General features: G+C 49.2%; 1 protein-coding gene across 2 annotated transcripts in view; it reads right to left on the reverse strand.

Annotated features, from left to right (window-relative positions):
• CATSPERD (cation channel sperm associated auxiliary subunit delta) overlaps positions 1–23,020 on the reverse strand; it is a 40,648-nt gene that overhangs the window by 2,982 nt on the left and 14,646 nt on the right. For both annotated transcript variants that reach the window (XM_006177596.3, XM_032465823.1), the window contains 13 exons: positions 22,247–22,330; positions 19,732–19,882; positions 18,761–18,856; positions 13,175–13,257; positions 12,429–12,605; positions 10,251–10,364; positions 9,356–9,445; positions 8,705–8,763; positions 6,730–6,808; positions 6,270–6,322; positions 4,171–4,245; positions 2,871–2,999; positions 1,876–2,059 (listed from right to left, as the gene is read on the reverse strand). In XM_006177596.3, the coding sequence (XP_006177658.1) occupies positions 1,876–2,059; positions 2,871–2,999; positions 4,171–4,245; positions 6,270–6,322; positions 6,730–6,808; positions 8,705–8,763; positions 9,356–9,445; positions 10,251–10,364; positions 12,429–12,605; positions 13,175–13,257; positions 18,761–18,856; positions 19,732–19,882; positions 22,247–22,330 (1,374 nt within the window). The remainder of the gene's footprint in view (positions 1–1,875; positions 2,060–2,870; positions 3,000–4,170; positions 4,246–6,269; positions 6,323–6,729; positions 6,809–8,704; positions 8,764–9,355; positions 9,446–10,250; positions 10,365–12,428; positions 12,606–13,174; positions 13,258–18,760; positions 18,857–19,731; positions 19,883–22,246; positions 22,331–23,020) is intronic.

Genomic DNA, 23,020 nt, shown 5'->3' on the forward strand with positions numbered 1-23,020 from the left:
GAACTAGGTGGTTGGGCCAGGGGCTGGGGGAGGGCAATGGAGAGTCAGTGTTTAATGGGGACAGAGTTTCAGTTTGGGAAGATGAGAAAGTTGCGGAGGCAGGATGATAGGGGTGGTTACACAACAGTGTGAGTGTGCTTAATGCCACTGAGCTGTGCTCTTAGTAATGGCTAAGATGGTGGGGGGAGGGTAGAGCGCATGCTTAGCCTGCACCAGGTCGTGGGTTCAATCCCCCGTACCTCCTCTAAAATAAACAAACTTAATTACCTCCCCTCGCAAAAAAAAGCGACAAAACTAAAAAATGGTTAAGATGGTACAGTTTATGTTATGCATATTTTACCACAATTAAAATTTAAAAATTTGGGGGGAGGAAAAGAAAAAAACCTACGAAAACTATGTGTAATAATAAAAAGGAGATAGTTGTGTAGCCTAAAAACCCCCTTAGCTGGAGCCCCATAGCTGGCCCCACCTCATGGTTTTCAGTGGCTAAGGGGCTTTGTAACAGCCCATCCAATGATTGTGCTGGAAATGCAGGCATCGCGGCTCTGTCTGGATAGAAAAACCCTCCGGGTTCTACAAAACCGCCCACCAGGGCTGATGGGAAAAAAAAAAGGCGGGGGGGGGGGGGGCGGCACAATTTCTTAAATGCGTGCATGCTACTTTGAAAGGGAGGGCTAATAAAAAGAATGCAAATGCAAACACCGGCACAGTCAGAAAACAACAAATAAACTAAGTCACATGTGCGTGCCGTGTTTTTTTTTTTAAAGAAATGGTTAGAGAGGCGGTGCTTGTGCGACGCTGAGCGCGCGGAACGCAAACGCGAGTTAGACGCTTTGAGACGGTTCCTTACAGGGTATGTGAATTTCACCTCGGACTTAAAAAAGTAAAACCGACGTCACCAGCCAAATGATCAAACTCACTCGACGGAATGGGGTGTAAGGAAGGCGGTGGGGCTGCTGACTAAGAAAGCAAACTCCGAAAAAGGAGTCAGGAGTCCGCGGGAGAACCCGCTTCGGGTGCGGGGAGCGGGCGCCCCCTGCTCAAGTGGTGGTGACCTTGCGCCCTGGTCGTGTCCTTGGCCTTGAGAGGCAGAGGGTGGATGGAGACTGACTAATGTGCACCAGAAGGCTCCCCAGAGGACCAACGCGTTGTCTGCCTTTCACTGACACCGTGCTCTTATTTGTCAGTCGTGTACCAATCAATGCGTGGGATAGAAACGCTCGTTGAGCAGAACGTACCGTGAATTTAATCAGCCCCTTAAATAATGAGCATTTGAGTGGTTCTGGAATTTTGCACATCATCAGCAATGCCCCGTGAGTGCCTTAGAGCCTGTATCGCCGATTGTTTGCTATTCCCTTAGGAGAGATTCCCAAAGGGTCTGCACATCCTACATTCCCAGACTGGGTCCCACGGAGCGAGGTGGCCTCATGTGCGCTCCCATCCCCCACGCCCCTGGGAAGGACTGAATGTCTGTGTCCAACCTCCCCCCACCTGCCCCCAATTCATATACTGAAACCTGCCCCCACCAAAGTGACGTGGAAGGGGGTGGAGACTCTGTGTGGTGATTAGGTCATAAGGGTGGGGCCCTCCTCAATGCAATTAGTTCCCTTATAAAGGGACCCCCACCCCCAGAGAGCTTCCTGCCCCTTCTGCCAAATGAGGACACAGAAGATGCCATCCACAAACGAGACAGGGAATCTACCAGAGCCCTGATCTTGGCCTCCAGCCTCCAGCCTCCAGCCTCCAGAACTGGGAGAAACCAATGCTGCTGTTACAGCAGCCCACACAGACTCAGACAGCCCCCAACACATACAGGGTGGTGACCAGTTCTCACCAGCCGTCGGGTTTTGGAAATCATCAGAGTGCAAACATTACCTCTCGGTTCCAGGCAAAGGGCCCTTTCCCGCCAGCGGCCTTGGAGATGGTGGTCCAGTTCTGTGGCTGGGAACTGCAGAGCGCCATGGCGGCCGTCAGGGAGTACGTGTAGGTGAACAGCCCGTTCACCTCCAGCAGGACATACTCGGTCTCGACCACCTCCTGGAACTTCCCTTCCCGCCACCTAGAAGGTGTTGTTTTGGGGGGAGGTAATCAGGTTTACTTATTAGGTAATTAGGTTTATCTATTTAATGGAGGTAACGGGGATTGAACCCAGGACCTTTTGTAAGCTAAGCATGCGCTTTACCTCTGAGCTACATCCTCCCCCAACAAATCATTACTTTTGGATGCACATTTGATCTCCTGCCAGGTTGGTGCTTACGCCTCTTCTCTTATTCCTCACCCCAGGTCGGCAGGCACCCCACCACATGACAGCTCTGAGTTAGCGGTGTGCCCGGCCCACAGTCCCACCTGGGTGGGAGTGTGGGACTAAAATCACGTGGAGCTAAGATATGACGTTCTAATGAGCCTAAATGTTTACATGTGAAGCCCTAACCCCCAGTGCGACTGTATTTGGAGGCAGGGCCTTTAAGGAGGCAATTGAGGTTGGGTGAGGTCATAAGGGTGGGCCCTGATCCCACAGGAAGAGGGTGAGACGCCACCGCACACAGAGCTCTCTCCCCATCCTCAGGAAGCAGCGAGAAGGCAGCCTCTTTGGGCCAAGGAGGGAGGCCTGGGGTAAGCAGTCCTGCCCACACCTTGATCTTGGACTTCCAGCCTCCAGGACTGTGAAAAAATCAATGTCTGCTGTTTAAGTCCCCCAGCCCTTGGTGTTAAGGTGGTCAAACTAAGGGGGAGGAAGGAACTGTCTGAGCTGATAGCTATGGTGGGGGGAGGGGTAGGCAGGGAGCGATCACAACTCCAGCAAAGGGGTGGAGAGGGGAGGAGGGGCACAGGGGAACGAGTGATGCCAGGGAAGATAATGGGGGTCTCACAGCTCCACCACCGGCTTCCACGGGGTGTCATAGAACACGAGGACGGGGCAGCCCAGCTTCTCATACTGGTAATGCACCACCAGGTCCTCTGTGGCCTTCTGCCCCTGGAAGTTGGGGTCGTAGGTGTCCCTGTGGGAGAGCAGGAGATAGAGATGGGTGAGCTCCTGGACGGCACCCAGGCACCCACCCGCCCACAGCCCCACTTCCTCCCTGCAGATGGGTTCGGTCATGGCTGTGGAGGGGCGGCTGAGGGGGGATTCAGAGCGATGATGAAAAGGACCCTGGGACCTCCGTGGTGGCTGACGTTTCAGGTCCACGTGGCTGGGCCACGGTGCCCAGATCGCGGTCAGACGTGATTCTGGGTGTTTCTGCAAGGCTGTTCTTTGGGGATGTGGTTAACACTGAAAGCAGTGGACTCTGAGGAAAGCACTGCCCTCCTTTGTGTGGGTGCAGCTGGAGGCCTGAGTAGAACCAGGACGGACCTCCCTCGGCAAGAAAGAGGTCTACCTGCCGACGGCCTTGGACTTAAACCGCAACTCTTCCACGAGCTGTCAGCCCCCATCCTCCCCATTGGACTGTGGACTTGCCAAACCTCCATGGTCAGGGAACCAAGTCCTTAAAATAAATCTCCCCATCTCTGTCACTGCTTCTGGCTCCCTGTATGTGTCTCTCCCTGTCTGTCTCACACACATCCTGTCGCTTCGCTCTCTCTGGAGGCCCTGATTTGTGCCCCCATGAGATCCCGCTGCAGCCTCGCTGCTCAGCAATCCCAGCAATGCAGGTTGGGCCTCAGCCGAGGGTCCGGATGGGAGACTGACTCTCGGCTTGCCCGGGGTGGGCCGGGGCATGTCATATAAGACACGTGGGCGCCCTCCCTCACCAGGGGGGTTGGGGGTATGCACCAGTGTGGGAGGTGGTCCCCATGCCGCCCTGAGTAGAGGGTCACCTTGGCCTGCCGCCCCTCCTGCCTTGGCTGACAGTATCTGGCCAACGTCACTAGCTCAGACGAACAGGTGGCCAGGCTCCAAGAGCTGGAGGCAGGCTGGTGAGGGATCAGAGGTCAGAGGCTGGCCCAGAAGGTAGCAGAGGCTGGGCAGACCCTGGGCAGACCCTGGCCAGGGGCAATGACACATCACATCGGCTCCCCACAGACCAGGCTACCTCCCCTACCTGCCTGTCACCCCCTCAGAGTCCTTGCTGGCCAGATAGCAGTTGGTCCGATATCAATTTAAAAACCATTCTTGGTTTGCCTTTGGCACACACATGCCAAATGGTCGTGTTGTGTGTGGGGGGTGCTCACTTCTCAATGACGTAACTGTAGTTGTCCTGAAGGGTCACGAGGTCGAGGAGGCCGTTGTAACAGGCTGAGATTTCGCTGCAAGCAATAAAGGACGCTGAGAAGCTGCCTGCCCTCAGGCAGAAGCGAAGAACCATGAGTCCTTCCCTCTGGCATCTGTATCTCCCCGCTGCTTTCATGTCCCGGCCCCTTCTCACTTTCTTGTTTTCCAAGGTGCTCGGTGCTCATCTTGCAACTTCCCTGCCTAGAGTCCGCCATTCAGCCAAGGAGCCCGAAATTCCTTGTATTGGAAAAGAACGTTAGACCCGGAGATCTGGGAGCTAGGTGTCCTGACTTGAGACAATCATTTCCCAGTTTGTTCTTTATACTGTTACTATCTGCGCAAGCATCCTTAAGCAACATACAGTTGCCCCTTGATTGGTTTCAGGGTCTGCCGCGGATGCCAAAATTCGAGGATGCTAAAGCCCCATAAGGGGCCTCTGTGTTCCCAGGTTCTGCATCCGCGGATTCAACTAACCGCGAACCGTAAACACGATCTGCGCTTGGTTGAATCTTGGATACCGGGCGGGGCGCCAACTGTAATTTACTTTTGCCTGATTTCGGATTTTTAAGACTAAAATCAGACTATGTGTTCTTCGACGTTTTTTGATTCCATGCCCATGTTTGTACGACCCAACCACGTAATTCTGCCTCGTTCGTTTTCACAGTGTTCCACTGTATAAAAACGCCGCACCTGGTTTATTCCTCCGCCAGTGGCTTGAGTTGGCCTGCTTCCAGCTTGGAGCTATTAAGAACAATGTCTTTGAGAACATTTAGAAACCTAGGCCAGTGCAAATGTGCATGAGTGGAATTTCGGGGTGGGAAGTTGTACACGCCCACCAGGGCGTCCCCACCCTAACTGTGTGTTGCTGGCCGGGCTTTGTCACTTCCGCCATGCTGGTGGGTGAAGAACGCCCTCTAATACAGTTGTTTGCTTTTTTGTTTCATTGAAGTCTAGTGGATTTACAATGTTGTGTGAATTTCTAGTATACAGCAGGGTGATTCAGTTGTACCTACATGTCTAATACGGTTTTCATTTTCATATTGAGGTTGTCTATTTTCTCAGCTCCTTTTTATGTGTATATTAGCCTTGTCCTTTGTTTTTGGTTTGTTTGTTTCTTTCTTTTTTGGAAGTACCGACTCAAGCCTTTTGCCATTGTTTTCTATTAATTTGTCTTTTTTTTTTTTTTTTTTGTAGGAATTTTCTATATATTCTGGATATGAGTCTTTTGTTAGTTACACATGTGGCAAATATCCTCCCCACTCTTTTTATGGCAGAAGCTTTTAAAAGGTGGTTTTACAACACTTTCCTGCACATGTGTTCCAAATACATCATTTAGTGATTCAATAAAGCGTTTCCATGGGGTGGGAAGGAAATTCTGGGAAAATCATCACTTGAGTTTATTATTGCCCTGGTGCAGTGGGGCACTGAGGCTGGCTCTTACTAGCTCTGGAGTTAAATCCTGTGAAATCCTGAGGAATTTCGTGAACCAGTATGTGACTCACGTCGGTAGCCTTCAGTAGGCTCCGTGGGAGCGTTTACACCACGGGAATTGGCACATGCTGTGCATCAGGGCTCCCCCAGAACTGGCTGTTGAACATTTACCAGGACACCACTGCCTGAAGGGGAAACTGGCAGTTTGGCCAGTCTTTGTGTTCCCTTTGTTTTCTTTTTCTTGAATTCTCATGGCTGTATTCCCTGAAGTAACTATGGATACCAGAGGCTAAGTTCCCCAGTTTTTCATCAGGCGATTAAAACCAAAAACCCTGAGCAATTTTAATCAAAATGGGGATCTTGGAGACTAAAAGGAAGAAATGGAATGAGCCAACAAGGAGTGAGAAAAGATGAATATTCCTGAGTTGGTGGGAGGAGGGGTGGCCACTGCCCGGAAACTCCACACTTAACGTGTTAGGATTAATGATTAAGCCATTTGTTATGTAAAAGGTAAACATATACAGAAGTTGACAGGGTAGCAGCACCCAATTTTACCAACTGTGAAGCGATGGTGACGGTCTCGTCCCATCGCCACTCCTCCCTCTCCCCACCACATCAACACACTCACTTCTGAATGATGATCTTCTTCTCCAGGTCACAACCAACTGAAATCAGTGCTGTCTGCATGGGGGAGAGACAGGGATGAGGACCCAGGGCAGTGAGGGTGCTGATAGCCCAGCCACAGTGAAAAGCCATGTGGGGACCAGGCACCTGGGACTCACAGTAAGTGTGTCTGGCCCCAAGGAAGCAAGCCCTAAGAGCCTCCCTGAGCTATGGGGCGCAGCTAAGATCCCCCCATCTGCTACACCCCAACTGATACACCTGCTCTGAGGATGGTGAGTCATGAGGGGCAGCCCTGAGGGACGATAATGGGGAAGAGGCAGTGACCCTGGCAACCAGGACAGGATCACGTCCATTTCTAGAACCTGAGAGTGAGCTCAGCCAGCCCCTCGGAAACGCAGCCGAGGCCTGCTGCCATGGCCCTTAACGCTAATGACAGTATGGGACAGCAAAAGTTTTGGACATACCAGTGGCTTAAGGTCCACACATGAAATTTCTTTGTTGGCTATGTCCAGAGTGACGGTAGACATTGTGGGTCTCTTTATGCTGCAAGGCCATGGGAGTGTGAGTTATTGTAGTAAAAAGCATTGCTGATCCACCCATCCATCCATCCACCCATCTGTCCATCCATCCACCCATCCACCCATCTGTCCATCCAACTATCCACCCATGCACCCATCCACAGACCCATCCACCTACCCACCCATCCACTCATCCATCCATCCACCCACTCACCTATCCGTTTATCCATTCATTCCCTCATCTATTCATCCATTCAGTCCAGAATACTGAGCAAGAACCTCTGCTCACACATTGTGTCCTGATCCTCTCTCTCGTTTCTACCTCTTCTTGGGTTGGTCTTGTTTATTTATATGTAGTAACTTATTGAAAAGAACATCTGACCCCAGTTTTATTATCACCCAGCTGCAATGTACTGTTTTCTCGTCACTACTTAATAGCTTCTGTGTCTGTACTTTTACTTTCATTTTTCGTTCCTGCTGTTCATTTTAATTCTCTTTTCTTCTTCATCAGGATTGTAGGGTGTTTCGCTATTATACCAGTCTTCTGAAGAACCAGCTTTCTCTTTCATTTTGACTCTATACTGTCTTTTTGTCTCTATTTAATACATTTCAGGTTGTATCATTATTAATTCCCCTCTCATAATTTCTTTTTGTTGCCTGACTATTTCCTTGAGTTAAATACTTAGTTCATTTATCATTAGGTTCATTTTTTCCCCCTGATAATAAAAGTGCTTAGGCTATAAATTTTCCTCTGAGTATATCTGAGCTAAATTCTTTGATTCAGAGGTGTTATTTATCTATAGTAAACGAGACTTTTGTTGCTTTTTTGGTTGTTGAGTTCTAGTTTTATTAGGTTAAGATCTGAGAATGTGGTCTGAAAAATCTCTGCTGGGGAAAATGACTTTTTTTAATCGCCAGCTACATGAATAATTGAGTGATTTTTAAAATAAGTTCCCCATAAGCATGAGAGAGGAACATATATGCTATATTACTAACATACAGAGTTATTTCATTTATATTTTCCAGCTTTATTGAGGTGTAACTGACAAATAAAACTGTAAGATATTTAAAATGTGCAACGTGATGATTTGATGTATGTTTACATCGTGAAAAGATTCCCCCATCAAGTTAATTCCCCGTTCATCACCTCACATGTATATCTTTATTACTATTATTTGGTGAGAACATTTAAGTTCTACTCTGCAAATTTCAGTTATACAATATAGTGTTACCAAGTTCTATAAAATGGAATTAAAATCATACTTGTTGAAATGTATACTGTAGGAACCTCGTACAAGAGGAATCATACAGCATTTTGTCCTTTTGTGACTGGCTTTTTTCACTGAGCATCATGTCAGCAAGGTTCATCCATTTTGTGGAATGTGTCTGAATTTCTTTCCTTTTTTGGGAGTGGGGGTTGTAACTAGATTTACTTACTTATTTGTTTGTTTAAATTTTTTTTAAGGAGGTACTGGGATTGAACCCAGGACGTTGTGTATGCTAAGCACTGCTCTACCACTGAGCTATACCCTCCCCCACTTTCCTTTGAGCCACATTCCTTTGACCGTTGTATGGATGGATCTAGTTTATCCATTCCTGTGTCAATGGACACTGGGGTTGCTTCCTTGTTTTGGCTATTGTGAACCACACTGCAGTGAACATGGGGGCAAAGATATTTTTCTGAGTCCCTGCTCATTTCTTTTGGGTGTCAACCCAGAAGTGGGATTGCTGGATTGTATGGAAATTCTATGTTTCATTGTTTGAGGAACCGCCTCTTGCAAAGAGCTTGTAGTCAATCATTCTTGCCTTCCTGTCCTTGGAGTGGGGGCATCTGGATCTCGGCCCTGCTTCCCCCAACTCCTGCTAAGCGAACCCCACAGACACCCTGGGGCCACCTGCCGTGGTCCAGGTGATGACTTACCTGGAGGTGAAGTTGGGATCGGCCCTGCCCCCGTGGTGCTGCTGCCTCAGGGAAATGTTCTGTGGAACCGAGAGGGAAAACAGGACTGCAATAGGACAGCCCAGGGCTGCTCCGCAATCGGGGTTCAGGAGAGATGGGGGAGGATGGGGTGTTGCTTGGAGCCACCCGGGAGTCATCCAGCCCTCCTCTGGTTCCAATTCTCACCTGTGAAATGCTTCTGGAAGCTCCTGGGAGTGACACCCCCACAAAGCTGCCTTTGTCCTGGGGCCCCACAGCGGGGTGTGACTCAGGTCCACCTCTTATTTAGCTGTGGTGTGACAAGGACTGGACCAGTGAGTGTGTGGTTTGGGGTCAAGTCCCAGCTCCCTGGGGTGACCCTGAGGCCTTGGGTTCCCCAGTGAACACAGATCTCACACCCTCCCTGGGGCTGGCACTGTCACGTCCTCTGCGGCTCTCCTGTGTGACACCCTGATGCTGTCACCTGTCTGGGTGGCTGCTGCCTGCCTGGGGAGGGGAGGGGCAGGGGCCATGTCCCCTCCAGACTCTGCAGCACCTTCTCCAGGTGCGTGTCAGAAGGGACACAGTAAGGCACCGGACCTGGCAGGACCCTTCACCCCGGGGATCCAGGTTCGGGGCGGGGGCGCGGCTCACCAGTCTGTGCTTGGTGTTCCCGTTGAGGGTGTAGCCGTCCTCGTAGATGAGGGCCTGTAGCCCCAGGGAGTGCGGGTTGCTCGCCATCACCTGGGGGCGGGATGGGAGACATGTGCTCAGTACAGCGCCCACAGGGGCGAGGGGGCACCCACTGGGGTCACCCCCACAGGTGGTCCCTTCAGACTGAAAACCGAGCTTGCTCTGCAAACGCGGCCACCGGTTCTGTCCCCAGATCCATCCCTATCTCACCCACACCCCTGACTGTGGCTCTGAGCCCTGCTCCACGGGCAGCCTGGGGCTGCATCACCGCCGGACCCAGACCTGTCCCTGCGGTGTGGAGTGGCCCGGACGTCTGTCCTGCGGGGGGAAGCCGGATGAGACACAGGAGCCACAACCAGCCTGGTGCCCCTGCTCAGGCCCTGGTCCCGGCTGGCTGGACATGTCTTTGCATGCTGATACTGGCCTGCCCACCTTCACTCCCCTTTTCAGCTTGATTATGCACCCAAGAGCCTGGGCTTGGACACCTGGGTTTCAGGTCTAGGAACACCCCCTGTTTCTGAGGCATCCCCTGCAGGGGGGAAGCCAGCTCTGGCTAAGCCAAGAGGAAAAGGCGTTTATGGAAAGGTTCCTGGGCAGCTCAGAGGAAGGGTGGAGAAAGGCACAGAGGCAGGGGGAAAGGAGGCTGGGCCGGCAGGTGGACAGCCAGGGCCTCCGTCAAGCCTGGATCTGGGGACACTTGTTAAGGAGGAAGAGAGAGTTTCTAGGGGGCATTGTGAGTGAGTCCCAGGATGAAGCCAGGGAATTTCCAGAGCCTGGAAATTGTGGGCACCGGGCATGAGGCCAAAGGTGCCAGGGAGGCCCCATACAGAATATCAAACAGATAAGACCGCCTTACTAGTGAGACTGGGGATGTCCCTGTCCGGGGTATCATCAAGGCTCTCAACTCCAACTTGCTGTTCATATCAATGGTGTACATTTTGTTATCAAATTCTCCCTGCAGAAGTTCCATCTAGTTAGAAATGCAAAAAAAAAAAAAACCAAAAAATCAATCAAATCAAATCAAGCCTCTGTTCCCCAAAACACAGGGCAAGTGGTCAGTGGCATTTGGGAGGTAGTGAGTGGTCCCCTGGGGATAGAACCTTCCAGTCAGGCAGCTGTCTCTTGAGCCACTGTTCTGCACTCTCAGCAGACCCTCAAGGTCCCCCCAGTCAGAGCCGGAAGTAACCCTGCCCCGCCTAACTTCTACAGTAATTGCTTCCTGTGTTTCTTCATAGAGTGATTGCCAAGCGTGCATCCCTAGAGGATATAACTTAGTCTTGCCCCTTTGCAAGCATCTTGTCTTTTTAAGTCTCTCTTGATCCACAGCTTCCCCCGCCACCCCTTTCCTTTTCGATTCTATGCATCTTTGAAGAACCTGGGCTGTCAGACGTGTAGATTTCCCACATGTAGATTCACCCGGCCTGGTTGGACACATGTTCCCCTGCGCTCTGCATTCTTGGCAGACTGGCTGCTGGATCCATCAGTGTAGGGCTGGATCTTGTTGGCAAGACCCAAAGGGTGACTGATCTTCCATCAGTGGCCAGGAATGGTCGGCTGTCTCTCTTTTTTGACGGTGGGGTGGCCACCGGGCAATGTCCTATCATTTTGGTTTCACATATTCACCAGAATGATTTCATAAGGAGACCCTTCCCCTGTGCTATTTGCTGGCCCAGTGGAACAGAGTGAAGGGAGAGGAGGATAAGTGTTTGTGACTTGTCTTTTATTTACCCCACTTGCAAAACAGTTGGGTTGGTTGCCTGGCATCCTAGAGAGGTAACCAATAAGTTGCTTCTGATTCCAGGTCTGGGATTGACCAGGAATGACAGGGTTAACCATAATGTGCTGTCCTGACAGCAGGACTCATGACTGTCCTGGGAATCTTGGTCTCCTGGTAAAGGTGGCATCTGCCAGGTTCCACCACTGCCAAGTGGCTATTCCCTCCCCTCTGTGCAGACTCTGTTCTTTAAAAGCAAATCATGGGGGCAGGGAGGGTGTAGCTTAGTGGTAGAGGATGTGCTTGGCATGCATGAGGTTCTGGGTTGCATCCCCAGTACCTCTACTAAAAATAAATAAATAAATAAACCTAATTACCTCCCCCCCAAACAAAACAAAACACAAACAAACAAACAAACAAAGCCCATCACTAAGGCCAGAGGGACTCAACTCCACCTCCTGGAGGGGAGAGTATGTAGTTACATTATTTGGAACTCTCCTGTAAAAGGGGTATGTCTCCCCTCCCTTTATTTAATTATTCAGTCATTTATTTACATTGGTATGGACTTGTGTATTTTTTTTTACATTTTAAAAAGGTTTTTTGTTGTTTTTTGGGGGAGGATAATTAGGTTTATTTATTTATTCATTTTTTAAAACGTAGGCACTGGGGATGGAGCCCAGGACCTCGTGCATGCTGAGCACGTGCTTCACCGCTGAGCTCCACCCGCCCGCTCTGGGCTTGTATATGTTTATGTTATACTTTAGCTTATTACCCAGTAATGCGATATTTTTGTGGCTCAGCGTATTCCAGCTTTCATCCACAGGTCCTTACTAGGCTGTATAGCTGCTTGGTCTTTTTTAGGTGGGGAAATACTCCTTGCTAATGTCATCTTTCTCAGAGCAGTTTACTGGCCAAATATTTACGTAAAGGCTTACTATTGATTGCTCCCCCCTCCCACCTCCAGACTGTCTCTTCCTTTCTTTTTTCTGTACTTTGCATAAGACCAGCAATCCCCAGACATGCCAGACATATGATTTCAAAGACCCGCAGGGAAGTCCCCAAGGCTGGGGATTGACATATTATTTGGCAAGTAAAGAAAATAAGAAAAAAAAAAACAACCCTAATGCCATCTATTAGCACATGATCTCATAAACGGATATTTTGAACAAAATGTGCTCTTTCGATATACTACGTGGCATGTGGCACAACTGCTGTGCTTTTTTCTCTCGTTTCCCCGATCGCCGTAGATCCAAAGGCACTTTGGAAACAGACAGTCTAGCGTTTTTCTGGAACTGGAGCTGTTGAGTTGCGACCACATACCTTGCAGACGTCAACTTGGAGCTGGGGGTCCATGAGAGTCGCCTGGATGTTCACGGGGCACTTCTGGAAATCAAAAGCTGGGAAGAGCGGGTCAGGTAGCGGGCTCAGTATTTCCAGCATGCCCACGTCGGTGAACACCAGGACCGCCTCTTCCGACCGGATGTTTTGGCCTGCAAACTAAGAAAAATGACTTCTGAGATCAGCCCATTCTCATTTTTTTTTTAGGATGTAAATGTTTTCTTCTACTTCTTATGACGATGGTAGGGGTTAAATGAGGTAACAGTGGTTGGAAGGTGCTTAGACCTTATTCTAAGTGCTAAGTGTTAGCTGCCGTTATTTAATTTAATTTATTTATGTTAAAAATATTTTTAAAACTTAGAGGGGGAGGAGGTAATTAGGTTATTCATTTCTTCATCAGTTTGTTTATTTATTTTAATGGAGGTCCTGGGGATTGAACCCAGGAACTCATGCATGCTAAGCACTCACTCTACCATTGAGCTATACCACCCCCATGATTGGTATTTTAATAACTCCTAAAATTACTATTTACATTATTAAATATTAGATTAATGTTAATAATGTTAAATGAATTAAAAGCAGTGTTAAATGATCGCTATTGCTATTGAAAATACTATTACTATTTTAACGATAAGAGCAGTTTCTTCAGAAAAAGGATCAGACGTTTGAGAGCAAGACTGTCATCCGTCACCAAGCGCGTAGCACTGGCACTGTTACCCAGGACCTACTTTGATGAGAGAACTTGGCAGGATTCCCAGGCTGCCGTAGTACAAGTAACTCTCCTGAGTTAAAACTGCCAGTTCGTTTTCATCTGGGAAGAACCAAACAAGACAGAACAAAGATTGAAACAAGGGTTGTTTCTAATGGATGAAAATATTTTTAAAAAATTAAAAATTAAAATTAAAAAAATCACCCCAAATTCCATCACACAGCCCAGAGGTCAGCAAATTGCTTCTGTAAAGGACCAGAGGGTATTTTCTGCTCTGCAGGTCACGTGATGTCTAGTACAAGTACTCAAGCCGGTGAAAGCAGCTCATGGACAACTCATAAGCGGATGGGCTGGACCGTGTGCCAATAAAACTTTATTTACAAAAACAAGTGATGGACTGGAATTGGCCCGTGGGCCATGGTTTGCTGACCCCTCACATAGGTAACCACTTGTTAGCATTTTAGTAAACATCTTTTCTGTTCATCTTTTATATACGTGGGATAATATACTGGAACTCTTCAAGCTACTTTATATTTTTTCCTTCCCTGTAGTTGGCCCACTGGTGTCCGGATGAACCATAATTTATTTAACCAGTGCTTCTCGGATGGATACTGAGGTTGTTTCCAGTCTGGCAGACATGGGGTCCAAGGAATGCAAGACACCATTAAAAGTGTTTACGAGAGGAGTGGGCAAGGTCCAATGTATATTTTTATTCTGTTGTGAAAAAGACAATCAAGTATGTTTTTCAGAAAAAGATCCAGGCTTCACTTGGGCCTTGAAGAACGCATGTGATGGGGCAAGTGGAGGCGTGTCTGTGGAGCAAGGACGGAACCAGTACAGCTAAGGATTTCTCAGACTCTGCTCTGTTGACATGGAGCAGGATGGCTCTTTGTGAGGGGGCTGTCCTGGCCACTGTGGGGTGTGGAGCCTCGCTGCCAGCCCCCACCCAGAAGATGCAGGTAGCACCTGCTAGTCCTGACAGCCACACATGTCTCCAGACACTCACTGCCCAGTGTCCCCAAGTTGAGAGCCACGGGGTTAGATAAGAAAAAGCACCTCTCAGGGCAGCAGTGAGCTGCGGAATCAGAAACCGGATGCACAGGCCTGAATGTCATCCCGGCAAGTTCGGACTTTATTCTTTAGAAAATAAGGAACCGTTAAGGGTTCTAGACATGGAAAGTGACGTGTACTCATGGTTTAAAAAAAAAAAAGAGGGGGAAGATTGCACATAGAATGGGAGCGAATATTTGCAAATCCCATGTCTGATAAGGGCTTGTATCTAGAATATGTAATAACTCAGTCATAAAAAGACAAACAGCCCCATTTAAAACATGGGCGAAGGACTGGAGGAGACATTTCTCCAAAGCAGACAGACAAACGGCCAATACGCCTGCGAAGAGACACCCAACGCCAGCAGTCGCCAGGGAAACGCAACTCAGGACCGCGGTGAGACACCACGTCGCCCTGCTAGGACGGCCAGAGTAAAACCACAAAAGCAGGTGCAGGTGAGGACGGGGCGGGGCTGGAGCCCCTCCTGCACTGCTGGGGGGGATGCGAAGCGTCCTCTGCGGGGGGTGGGCAGTTCCTCTAAAGGTCAGGCGCAGAGTGCCCATCTGACCGGACACGCTTCTCGGTGTCTGCCCAGGAGAACCGAAAACACGCATCCGCATAAGACGTGCCCACGAATGTTCACAGCGCAGGACTCACCGTAGCCCCAAACTAGAAACAAGCCAAATGTCCATCAGCAGATGAGTGGATAAACAAAGCATGGTCCACCGTCACAGCTGTTACGCAGATATAAACAGGAACGAAGCCCTGACCCACGCTACAACGGCGATGGACCTTGAAGACGGTAAGTCAAAGAAGCCGGTCACAAAAGACCACATGTTGTAAGCTCCCTTTTACATGAAATGTCTACACTAGGTGACTCTGTAGAGACAGAAGGTAGATTGGCGGTTGGCATGGGCTGGGGAGAAATGGGGGCTTGTGGGCTGATAGCTAAAGAAAATGGCTTTCTTTTTTGGGGTGATGAAAATGTTAAATTTTTTTTTTTACAGAAGAAACTTGTTATTAATCTATTTTATACATAGTAGTTAATATTTGCACATCTCAAACTCCCCACGTATCCCTTCTCACCTCCTTTCCCCCGCCAGTACCCGTAAGTTTGTTTACTTCTGTGAGTATAAACATTCTAAAACTGATTGCGGTGACGGTTGCCCAACTCTGTGTATAGTCTAAAAACCACTGAATCATATGCTTTGAATGGGTGAATTGTATGTATGGCATGTGAAGTTTATCTCTGTAAAGCTGTAACGAGGAAAAAGGAAGGGAGAAAATGATTAATCTGCTTGACCTGTGTCCTGGTCCGTCTGGGCTGCTGTAACACAATGCCATAGACCCAGTGGCTTATGGACAACACATGTTTCTCACGGTTTTGGAAGCTGAAGTCCAGGATCAAGGTGGCGGAAGATTTCGCATCTGGTGAGAACCCGCTTCCTGGTTCACAGACAGCATCTCCTCGCTGGGTCCTCACTAGGCAGAGGGGGTGAGGGAGCTCCCTGGGGCCCCCTGTATAAAGGCACTGACCCCATTCACAAGGGGCCCACCCTCATGATCTCATCCCCTCCCAAAGGCCCCGCCTCCTCATACCATTGCCTCGGGGGTTAGTCTTCAACACAGGAAACTGGGGGGGACACAGACATTGAGCCCATAGCAATCTGGGTTTAGTAGAGGAAGAGACTAGAATTTGAAAGAGCGGTTGGGGAACTTGTAGTAATCAGGGAAAGAGACAACAATTCGAGGTTGGACCTGGTCAGTTCCCTGTGCTGCTGACGGGAATTCAAGCTGGCTCCATGTCAAATACACGCTGTGCAGGTCTTCTGCCTCAGTAGCCAGCAGTGGGATTGCTAGGCTGTACGGTGGTTCTATTTTTATGTTTTTGAGGACCCTCCACACTGTTTTCCACAGCGGCTGCACCATTTTGCATTCCCTCCAGCAGGGCACAAGGATTCCCATCTCCCCACCTCCTCACTGATACTTGGTATCTCTCCGTTTTTTTCATTTGCCTCTTTGTTTTTGGTAACAGCCATCCTAATAGTTACGAGGTGGTATCTCATTAGGAGTTGGCTTCCATTTCCCCACCACTGTGTTCAGTGCAGCATTGTTCACAAAAGCCAAGTTCTGGAAACGACCTAAGTGTCCACTGATGGATGAATGGATAAAGACAATGTGGTTTAGCCATACCGTGAAATATTACTCAGCCTCAAAAAACACGAAGGGAATCCTGTAAAGGCTACAACATAGATGAGCCTTGAGGACATGACGCTCAGTGAAATAAGCCAGATGCAGAAGGACACACACTGTCTGACTCCACTCACAGGAGGTCCCTAGAGGAGGCAGATCCATAGAGACAGGAAGTAGACGGTGGGGCCAGGGGCTGGGGGTGGGGCTGGGGACTCAGTGTTTAACGGGGACAGAGTTCTGGTTATGCAACATAAAGACGTTCTAGAGATCTGCTGTCCGTTGTGTGTGCCTACAGCTGGTACTGTGCTGCGCACTTAAAAGTTTGTTTGGAGGGTAATCTGTGAAGTGTTGTTACCACAATAAAACAAAATGATGGGTAATGGAAAAGGCAAATGGTAGGATGACTCACATGACAATATGATACCATTTATGTAAAAAAACAACCACAACAAGCTACACAGATGACGCTATGCATTTTCAGCAGGTGTATATTTAATATACGTTGTGATCACCTGGTTGGAAAGATTCTCTCTAGATTCCTAATAGTGATGATTTTTAGGAAGCTGAAGAGGTACCTGGATTCGGGGAGCTGGTCAAGCAAACTTAATTACTTTTTAATTGAACTATAGTTGCTTTACAATGCCGTGTTAGTTTCTGGTGTATGGCATAGTGATTCTGTTATACATATATGTACATGTACTTATATTCCTTTTCATATTCTTTTCCATTATAGGTCATTACAAGATACTGAATATAGCTCCCTGTGCTCTACAGTAGGACCTTGTTGTTTACCTATTTTATATATAGCAGTTTGTGTCTGCTAATCCCAAACTCCTATTTTACTCCCCTCCCCAGTAACTGTAAGTTTGTTTTCTATGTATGTAAGTCTGTTTCTGTTTTGAAAATAAGTTCATTTGTGTCATTTTTTTAGATTCCACATATAAATGATCTCATGATATTAGTCTTTCTCTGTCTGACTTACTTCACTTAATACAATCTCTAGGTCCATCCATGTTGCTGCAAATGGCATTATTTCATTCCTTTTTATGGCTGAGTAGTATTCCATTGTATATATATACACCACATCTTCTTTATCCAGTCATCTGTCAATGGACATTTATGTTGCTTCCACGTCTTGACTATTGTAAATAGTGCTGCTATGAACATTGGGGTGCACGTATCTTTTCAAATTAGTTTCCTCTGGATATATGCCCAGGAGTGGGATTGCTGGATCATGTAGTAACTCTTTTTAGTTTTTTAAGGAATCTCCATACTGTCTTCCATAGTGGCTGCACCAAGTTACATTCCCAGCCACAGTATAGGAAGCTTCCAAAGGGAACTTAATTATACTTATAATGTTTAAAACAAAACTTTTAAAGGACCAGGCATCACTGGTAGAATTATAAATTAATTTGTGTTTCATTGCTTTCTTTCATTATATTCTTTTTTTTTAAAATGGAGGTACTGGGGATTGAACCCAGGACCTCGTGCATGCTAAGCACGTGCTCTACTGAGCTAGACCCTCCCCATGTCTTTCATTAAATTGATTTTTAGCAGATAAATGGACACAGACGGGGGAGGAGGTGATGCAGTGATGGGCGGACGGGGGAAATACAGGCTCTTAAAGGGCAAGTGACCCCCGAGCTGGCTGCACTATTTCCCTCCACGTCTCCAGGCCGGGACCTGTGCGAGGAGGAAAATTATACCAGCAGGTTTCATTTTTCCTGATTGAACCAGTCAGGGCAGCAGCCAGACAACAATTCACTGGTATGGAACTCCTGGGGGTGCAGTCTGTCATGGGCTGAACTGTGTCCCCTCCAAACAAGATAGGCTGGAGCCCTAACCCCCAGGAGCTGACCAGAATGGGACCTGATTTGGAAATAGAGTCTCTACAGAGGTGATCCAGTTGAGATCATTAGGGTCGGCCCTAATCCAGTAGGACTGGCATCCTTGTGAAAAGGGGAAATTTGGACACAGACACACACAGAGGGAGAGGGAAGATGATGGGGAGACCCAAGAGGAAGATGGCCATCTGCAAGCCGAGGAGGGAGGCCCCCGAAGGAACCGGCCCTGCCAACACCTTGATCTTGGACTTTTGGCCTCCAGACTAGAAGACAACAAATGTCTGTTGCTCTAAGTCACCCAGTTTGCGGTGCTTTGTTACTGTAGCCCCAGAAAACAAGATCCTATTGACATTCCACTGCATTGTAAGAGGGCACAGGCGCTTCTGCCCGGAGTCATACCGGAATCTGTAATAACCATGTTTGGTTTGTGTTTTGGCTGGGCTAGACCTAGTGGGTCAATGGTGAATAAGTCAGGTCTAAAATGCTTCTAGAAAGCTACCCGCAGGTCAGGCACGCACTGGCAGCAACGCTGTGGACGCTGATGTTGGCTTCAGAGATGGAAGAATACAAGACGTGCTGTCCTTCTCGCACCTGGACAGGGTTGACCAGCTGACCTAGGAGGTAACAGGGCAAATCATGAGACCTGGGCGAGGGCTGGGAAGGGGATTCCTCTGCCACCCACTGGGCCCTTCAGTTCATGACTCTAATGATAAAAAACCAGGGAAAATGCAGTCATGAGATACAATGTTGCAAGACATCCCATGGAACACATTAGGTTTTTTTCTATTATCTATTTTATTTTTTTAATGGAGGTACTGGGGATTGAACCCAGGACTTCCTGTATGCTAAGCATGTGCTCTACCACTGAGCTATACCACCTCCCCTACCCCGGAATGTAATAAGTTTTAAAAATGTGGCCCCTATACGTCTCCTTGATATGAGAGCTCTGAGGAATGGGCTGGTGAACACTGTGGGGTGCCTTTTATTATAAGGGTAGCGTGTGAGGAATCAGAGTTTTCTTTCCGGAATGGATTCCCCACATGGGCCAGGTCAGCCCTGAGCCCTTTCCTTGCGTTGGAAGGAAACAGCCCTATTCAAGCAGCTTGATGGGTGTTGGGGAGTGGGTTGTGACTGTAGGTGCTCTGGCACCCACCCCTGTGCCCAGAGGTCCCTGAGAGCACCTCCTCCTGGGGGGCTGCCTTTCACTCCCCTCCTTAGGCGGGCTGGGGCTCACATGTCCTAGGCCTGCAAACAAGATCTGCAGTTCCTGGACTTGGCCCCTCTGCCCTAGGCATCTGGTGACTTGCAGAACCTGCCTACCAGGCCCTAAAGATCCCAGGAGGTGGGAAATAGGGACACAGTGAAGACGACAAATCAAGGATGGGCTTGTCATTGTCCACTCAAGTCAGGGGAGAGTGAGAGGACAGCCTGTGCTCCCCACCCCCAGCCCCCACCCAGGGAGGCAGCTCCAAGGCTGGGCCTCGCTCACCTGCATTCTGGGAAACCAGCAGGCTTTTCTCACACCAGAAGATGAGGATGCCCTTCTGGCCCGGGGCGATGAGGATGTCAAGAGTCCCGTTGTAGTCAAAGGGAAGCCCGAAATTGAGGTTCAGGGGGTAGTCTGAGTAGCTGAACATGGCCTGAGAGAGGAATACTGAAGCTTGAGCAAGAAAAGAAATCATGGGTCGGCGGTTACCTATGCGGCCCATAGAACTGTGTGGGTCCCTCATGCTCTGTTATTCAAACTTTCTTCCAACCTTATTACCTAGTCTGGTGGTTCCCAGCTTCGATGATTCTGCCCCCAAGGGACCCTGGGCGGAGTCTGTGGTCTTCTGTTCTTGTCCCAGTTTGGGAGGCTCCTGGCATCAAGTGGGCGGCGCCAGGGAGTCGGCTCCATACCCCACGCGCCCAGGGCACGCCCCCATCACAGAGAACCATTCACCCAAAACGGCCGCTGCGTCAAGAGCCCAGCTCCCCCATGTTCTGCTCTGCCCCCTGCTGGCGCCCTTGTACTTAGATTGTTATTCAAGCCCATGTCCCCAGGCTGGTCCCCAGATTCTTGTCCTGCCTGCCGTTTGGACCTTGCAACCCTCTAAGGTGACATCTCTTAGGTGAAGTCTAAATTCCTCTGCGTGGACCTCAAAGTTCTCTCTCACTTGCTCTTCAACACCATGCAAGGATGGAGTTCAAAAGAAAAAGAAAAAAAACCCCACACTTAACACGGGTTTCTAAGCGAGTCCCACAGAGATACCCACACCCCTCTCTCAGAAGATGCACTGTGGCAGAGGGAGAGGTTTCTGCAGCATGGCTTGCCCAGCGCCTCCGAGTCTGCAGAGGCACCGCGCTGCTTTCTAAGGGGCCCCAGGGTGGTGGGAGGAGCTTAGCGGTCAGGGTGAGGATGGGCTGTTGCCTGGGCTGCTGAGCTGGACTAGTCCTACACGCTGAGCAGTGTGGATGGGCTGCCTTGGTCCCGAGACCCTGAGAGGGCGCTCAGCTGAGCTGCCAGGGGTCAGAGGAGCCCAGTTAAGGCAATGAGCCAAACACGAGAGTTCTCTCAGCCTTTAACTGCTTTCTGCGGTGTGGTAAGTAAGAGCTGAGGCCAGAGAAAACGCCAAGGTCCCCTGTTTGTCCCTCCCCATGAGATGGCACACCGCCAGAGGTCCACTGGGTTGGCAGAGGTATGGGGTTCATCACCCTGTGCCGGGGGGCCCCCCGGACAGAAGGTGTCTGCAGTTTTATGAACTCAGGCCCTCAGGTGGGGAAAAGGCCAGGAGTGAAAAATTGCTGAGTCAGAGTGAAAAGTGGCTTCAGGTTTTCCCCTCCTCCCTCCATAAGGAGGCCGAGGCCTGAAGACCACGCCAGGGCTAGGAATGCAAAGATGCCAACGTCCTTGACTGCAGCGCCTTCAAGTCCATCGTGCTCCAGGCGCGGGGTGGGGAAGGCAGCTTTCCCCCGGACGCCCGCCAGGTACAGCCTTCGTGTCGGCGTGTGCTCAGGCCCAGGAAACCAGGCGTAGATTGAAACCAGGACGACTCAGCCATCACCACATTCTTGGGGTTTCCAGAGTGGCAGGAGAGTCTCTGATTCAGCATGGGCCCTGGCAGTTCGTGCTCCGGAGGGGACTCTGGATGGGGGCTTTCAGCCGCCAGGGAGCAGCCCGGCCTCTGGGAGTTTCCTGGTGGTGGGTCTCCCCAGAACTTCAGAGAGGCACACCCCGCTCACAGATTTTGCAGCCGGAGGGTACTGACTGGACTTCGGTCTTTGTCTGACTTCATAATTTTTTCTTCAGGTGCACTTGGCATGGACTGATTCCTCGTGTTAACTTAGTCTTATCCTAAATGATACCTGTGAGGTCACAGTTTTCATGTCCTGATTTTCTGAATACATGTGAAAATAATTATTAAGAAAAGGGTTGACGTGAGGCATTTAAAACGGTCTTGTGCCATCAGCGACACATGCAGCACACCCTGTATTTTATCCCTAGTGCCCAACATAGTGCTTGGCACCTCCTAGACCTTACTTAATATTGCTGAATGCATGACTGAGTGAGCAAATGAAGGTTGGGGTGTGGGTGAGCAGAAGGGTATATGAATGTATAGGTAGATGGGTGGATGGCTGAGTAGGGGGAGGATGGAAGAGCAGATGGATGAATGGATGGATAGGTGGATGCATGGGTAGGTGGGTGGGTCATTGGATGGATGGTTAAGTAGGTTGATGGATGAGTGGGTGCATGAGAAGATAGGTAGATGGGTGGATGGGTAGGTGGATGAGTGGTTGGATAAATAGACAAACGGAAGAATGGATAGATGGATGGATGTGTGGATGGATGGGTAGGTGGGTGGATGAATGGGCAAATGGATATTGGGTGGATGGAGGTATGGATGGACAGGTGGGTGAAAAGCTAGATGGATTTCAGATATGAAAATCTACGTGAGTTTTGACAGAAACCTGGCTTGGGGTAAAGGTCACTGAAGTCACTCTTCCCCAGGCTAAAAGTTACTCACCTTCTGCTGGTTGACAAGGAGCAGGCCCACCTGTGACAGGGAGTGAAAGTAGAAGATCCCACCCAAGGACCCGACTAGCTCTGCCTGTGGAACAAAGTATCACGTAAGAATAAATGATAAACATGCGCCTAATTCAAAATTTAACTCTAGATTATCTAGTAGGCTAAAGTGAAGGAAAGTCTTTTATTATTATTATTATTATTATTATTATTATTATTATTATTATTATTATTATTATTATTATTATTATTATTATTTATGATCGATCTGTCCTCTGTGAAAATGGAGCATCTAGGGCAGAACCTTGAAAGAAGACACCTGGGCTTGGGGTGTTGCAGGAAGTGGTGTGGCCCAGACTGCGAGACGCCTGCCTAAATCCTCCACTCTTGCCTAGGTTTCTCACTCCTGACCACTGGCTGGTCAGCAACGTGCCCAGCAGGTGAGCCGGAGCATGAGGCCCAGGGCCCCAACCTAGCGACAGTGGGACAGATGGCCTCCAGATGTCCTTCAGGTAAGAAAGCAGGACCACTATCTTACTTAAGCTTCTGATACTGGGAGGGAGGCAGAGATTTCTATTATATAAAGTGCCATGAGCCGGATTGCGTCCCTGCCGCCTCCAATGTATGGGCTGAAACCCTAACCCCCCGTCTTAGTCCGTTCGGGCTGCTGTAACAAAATAGCACAGACCGGGGGGCTTCTCAACAACAGAACGTGACAGCTCACAGCTCTGGAGGCTGGCAGTCCGAGAGCAGGTGGCCAGCGTGCTTAGCTGGG

The sequence above is a fragment of the Camelus ferus genome, chromosome 22 (assembly GCF_009834535.1).
Source record: "Camelus ferus isolate YT-003-E chromosome 22, BCGSAC_Cfer_1.0, whole genome shotgun sequence".
Taxonomy (NCBI): domain Eukaryota; kingdom Metazoa; phylum Chordata; class Mammalia; order Artiodactyla; family Camelidae; genus Camelus; species Camelus ferus.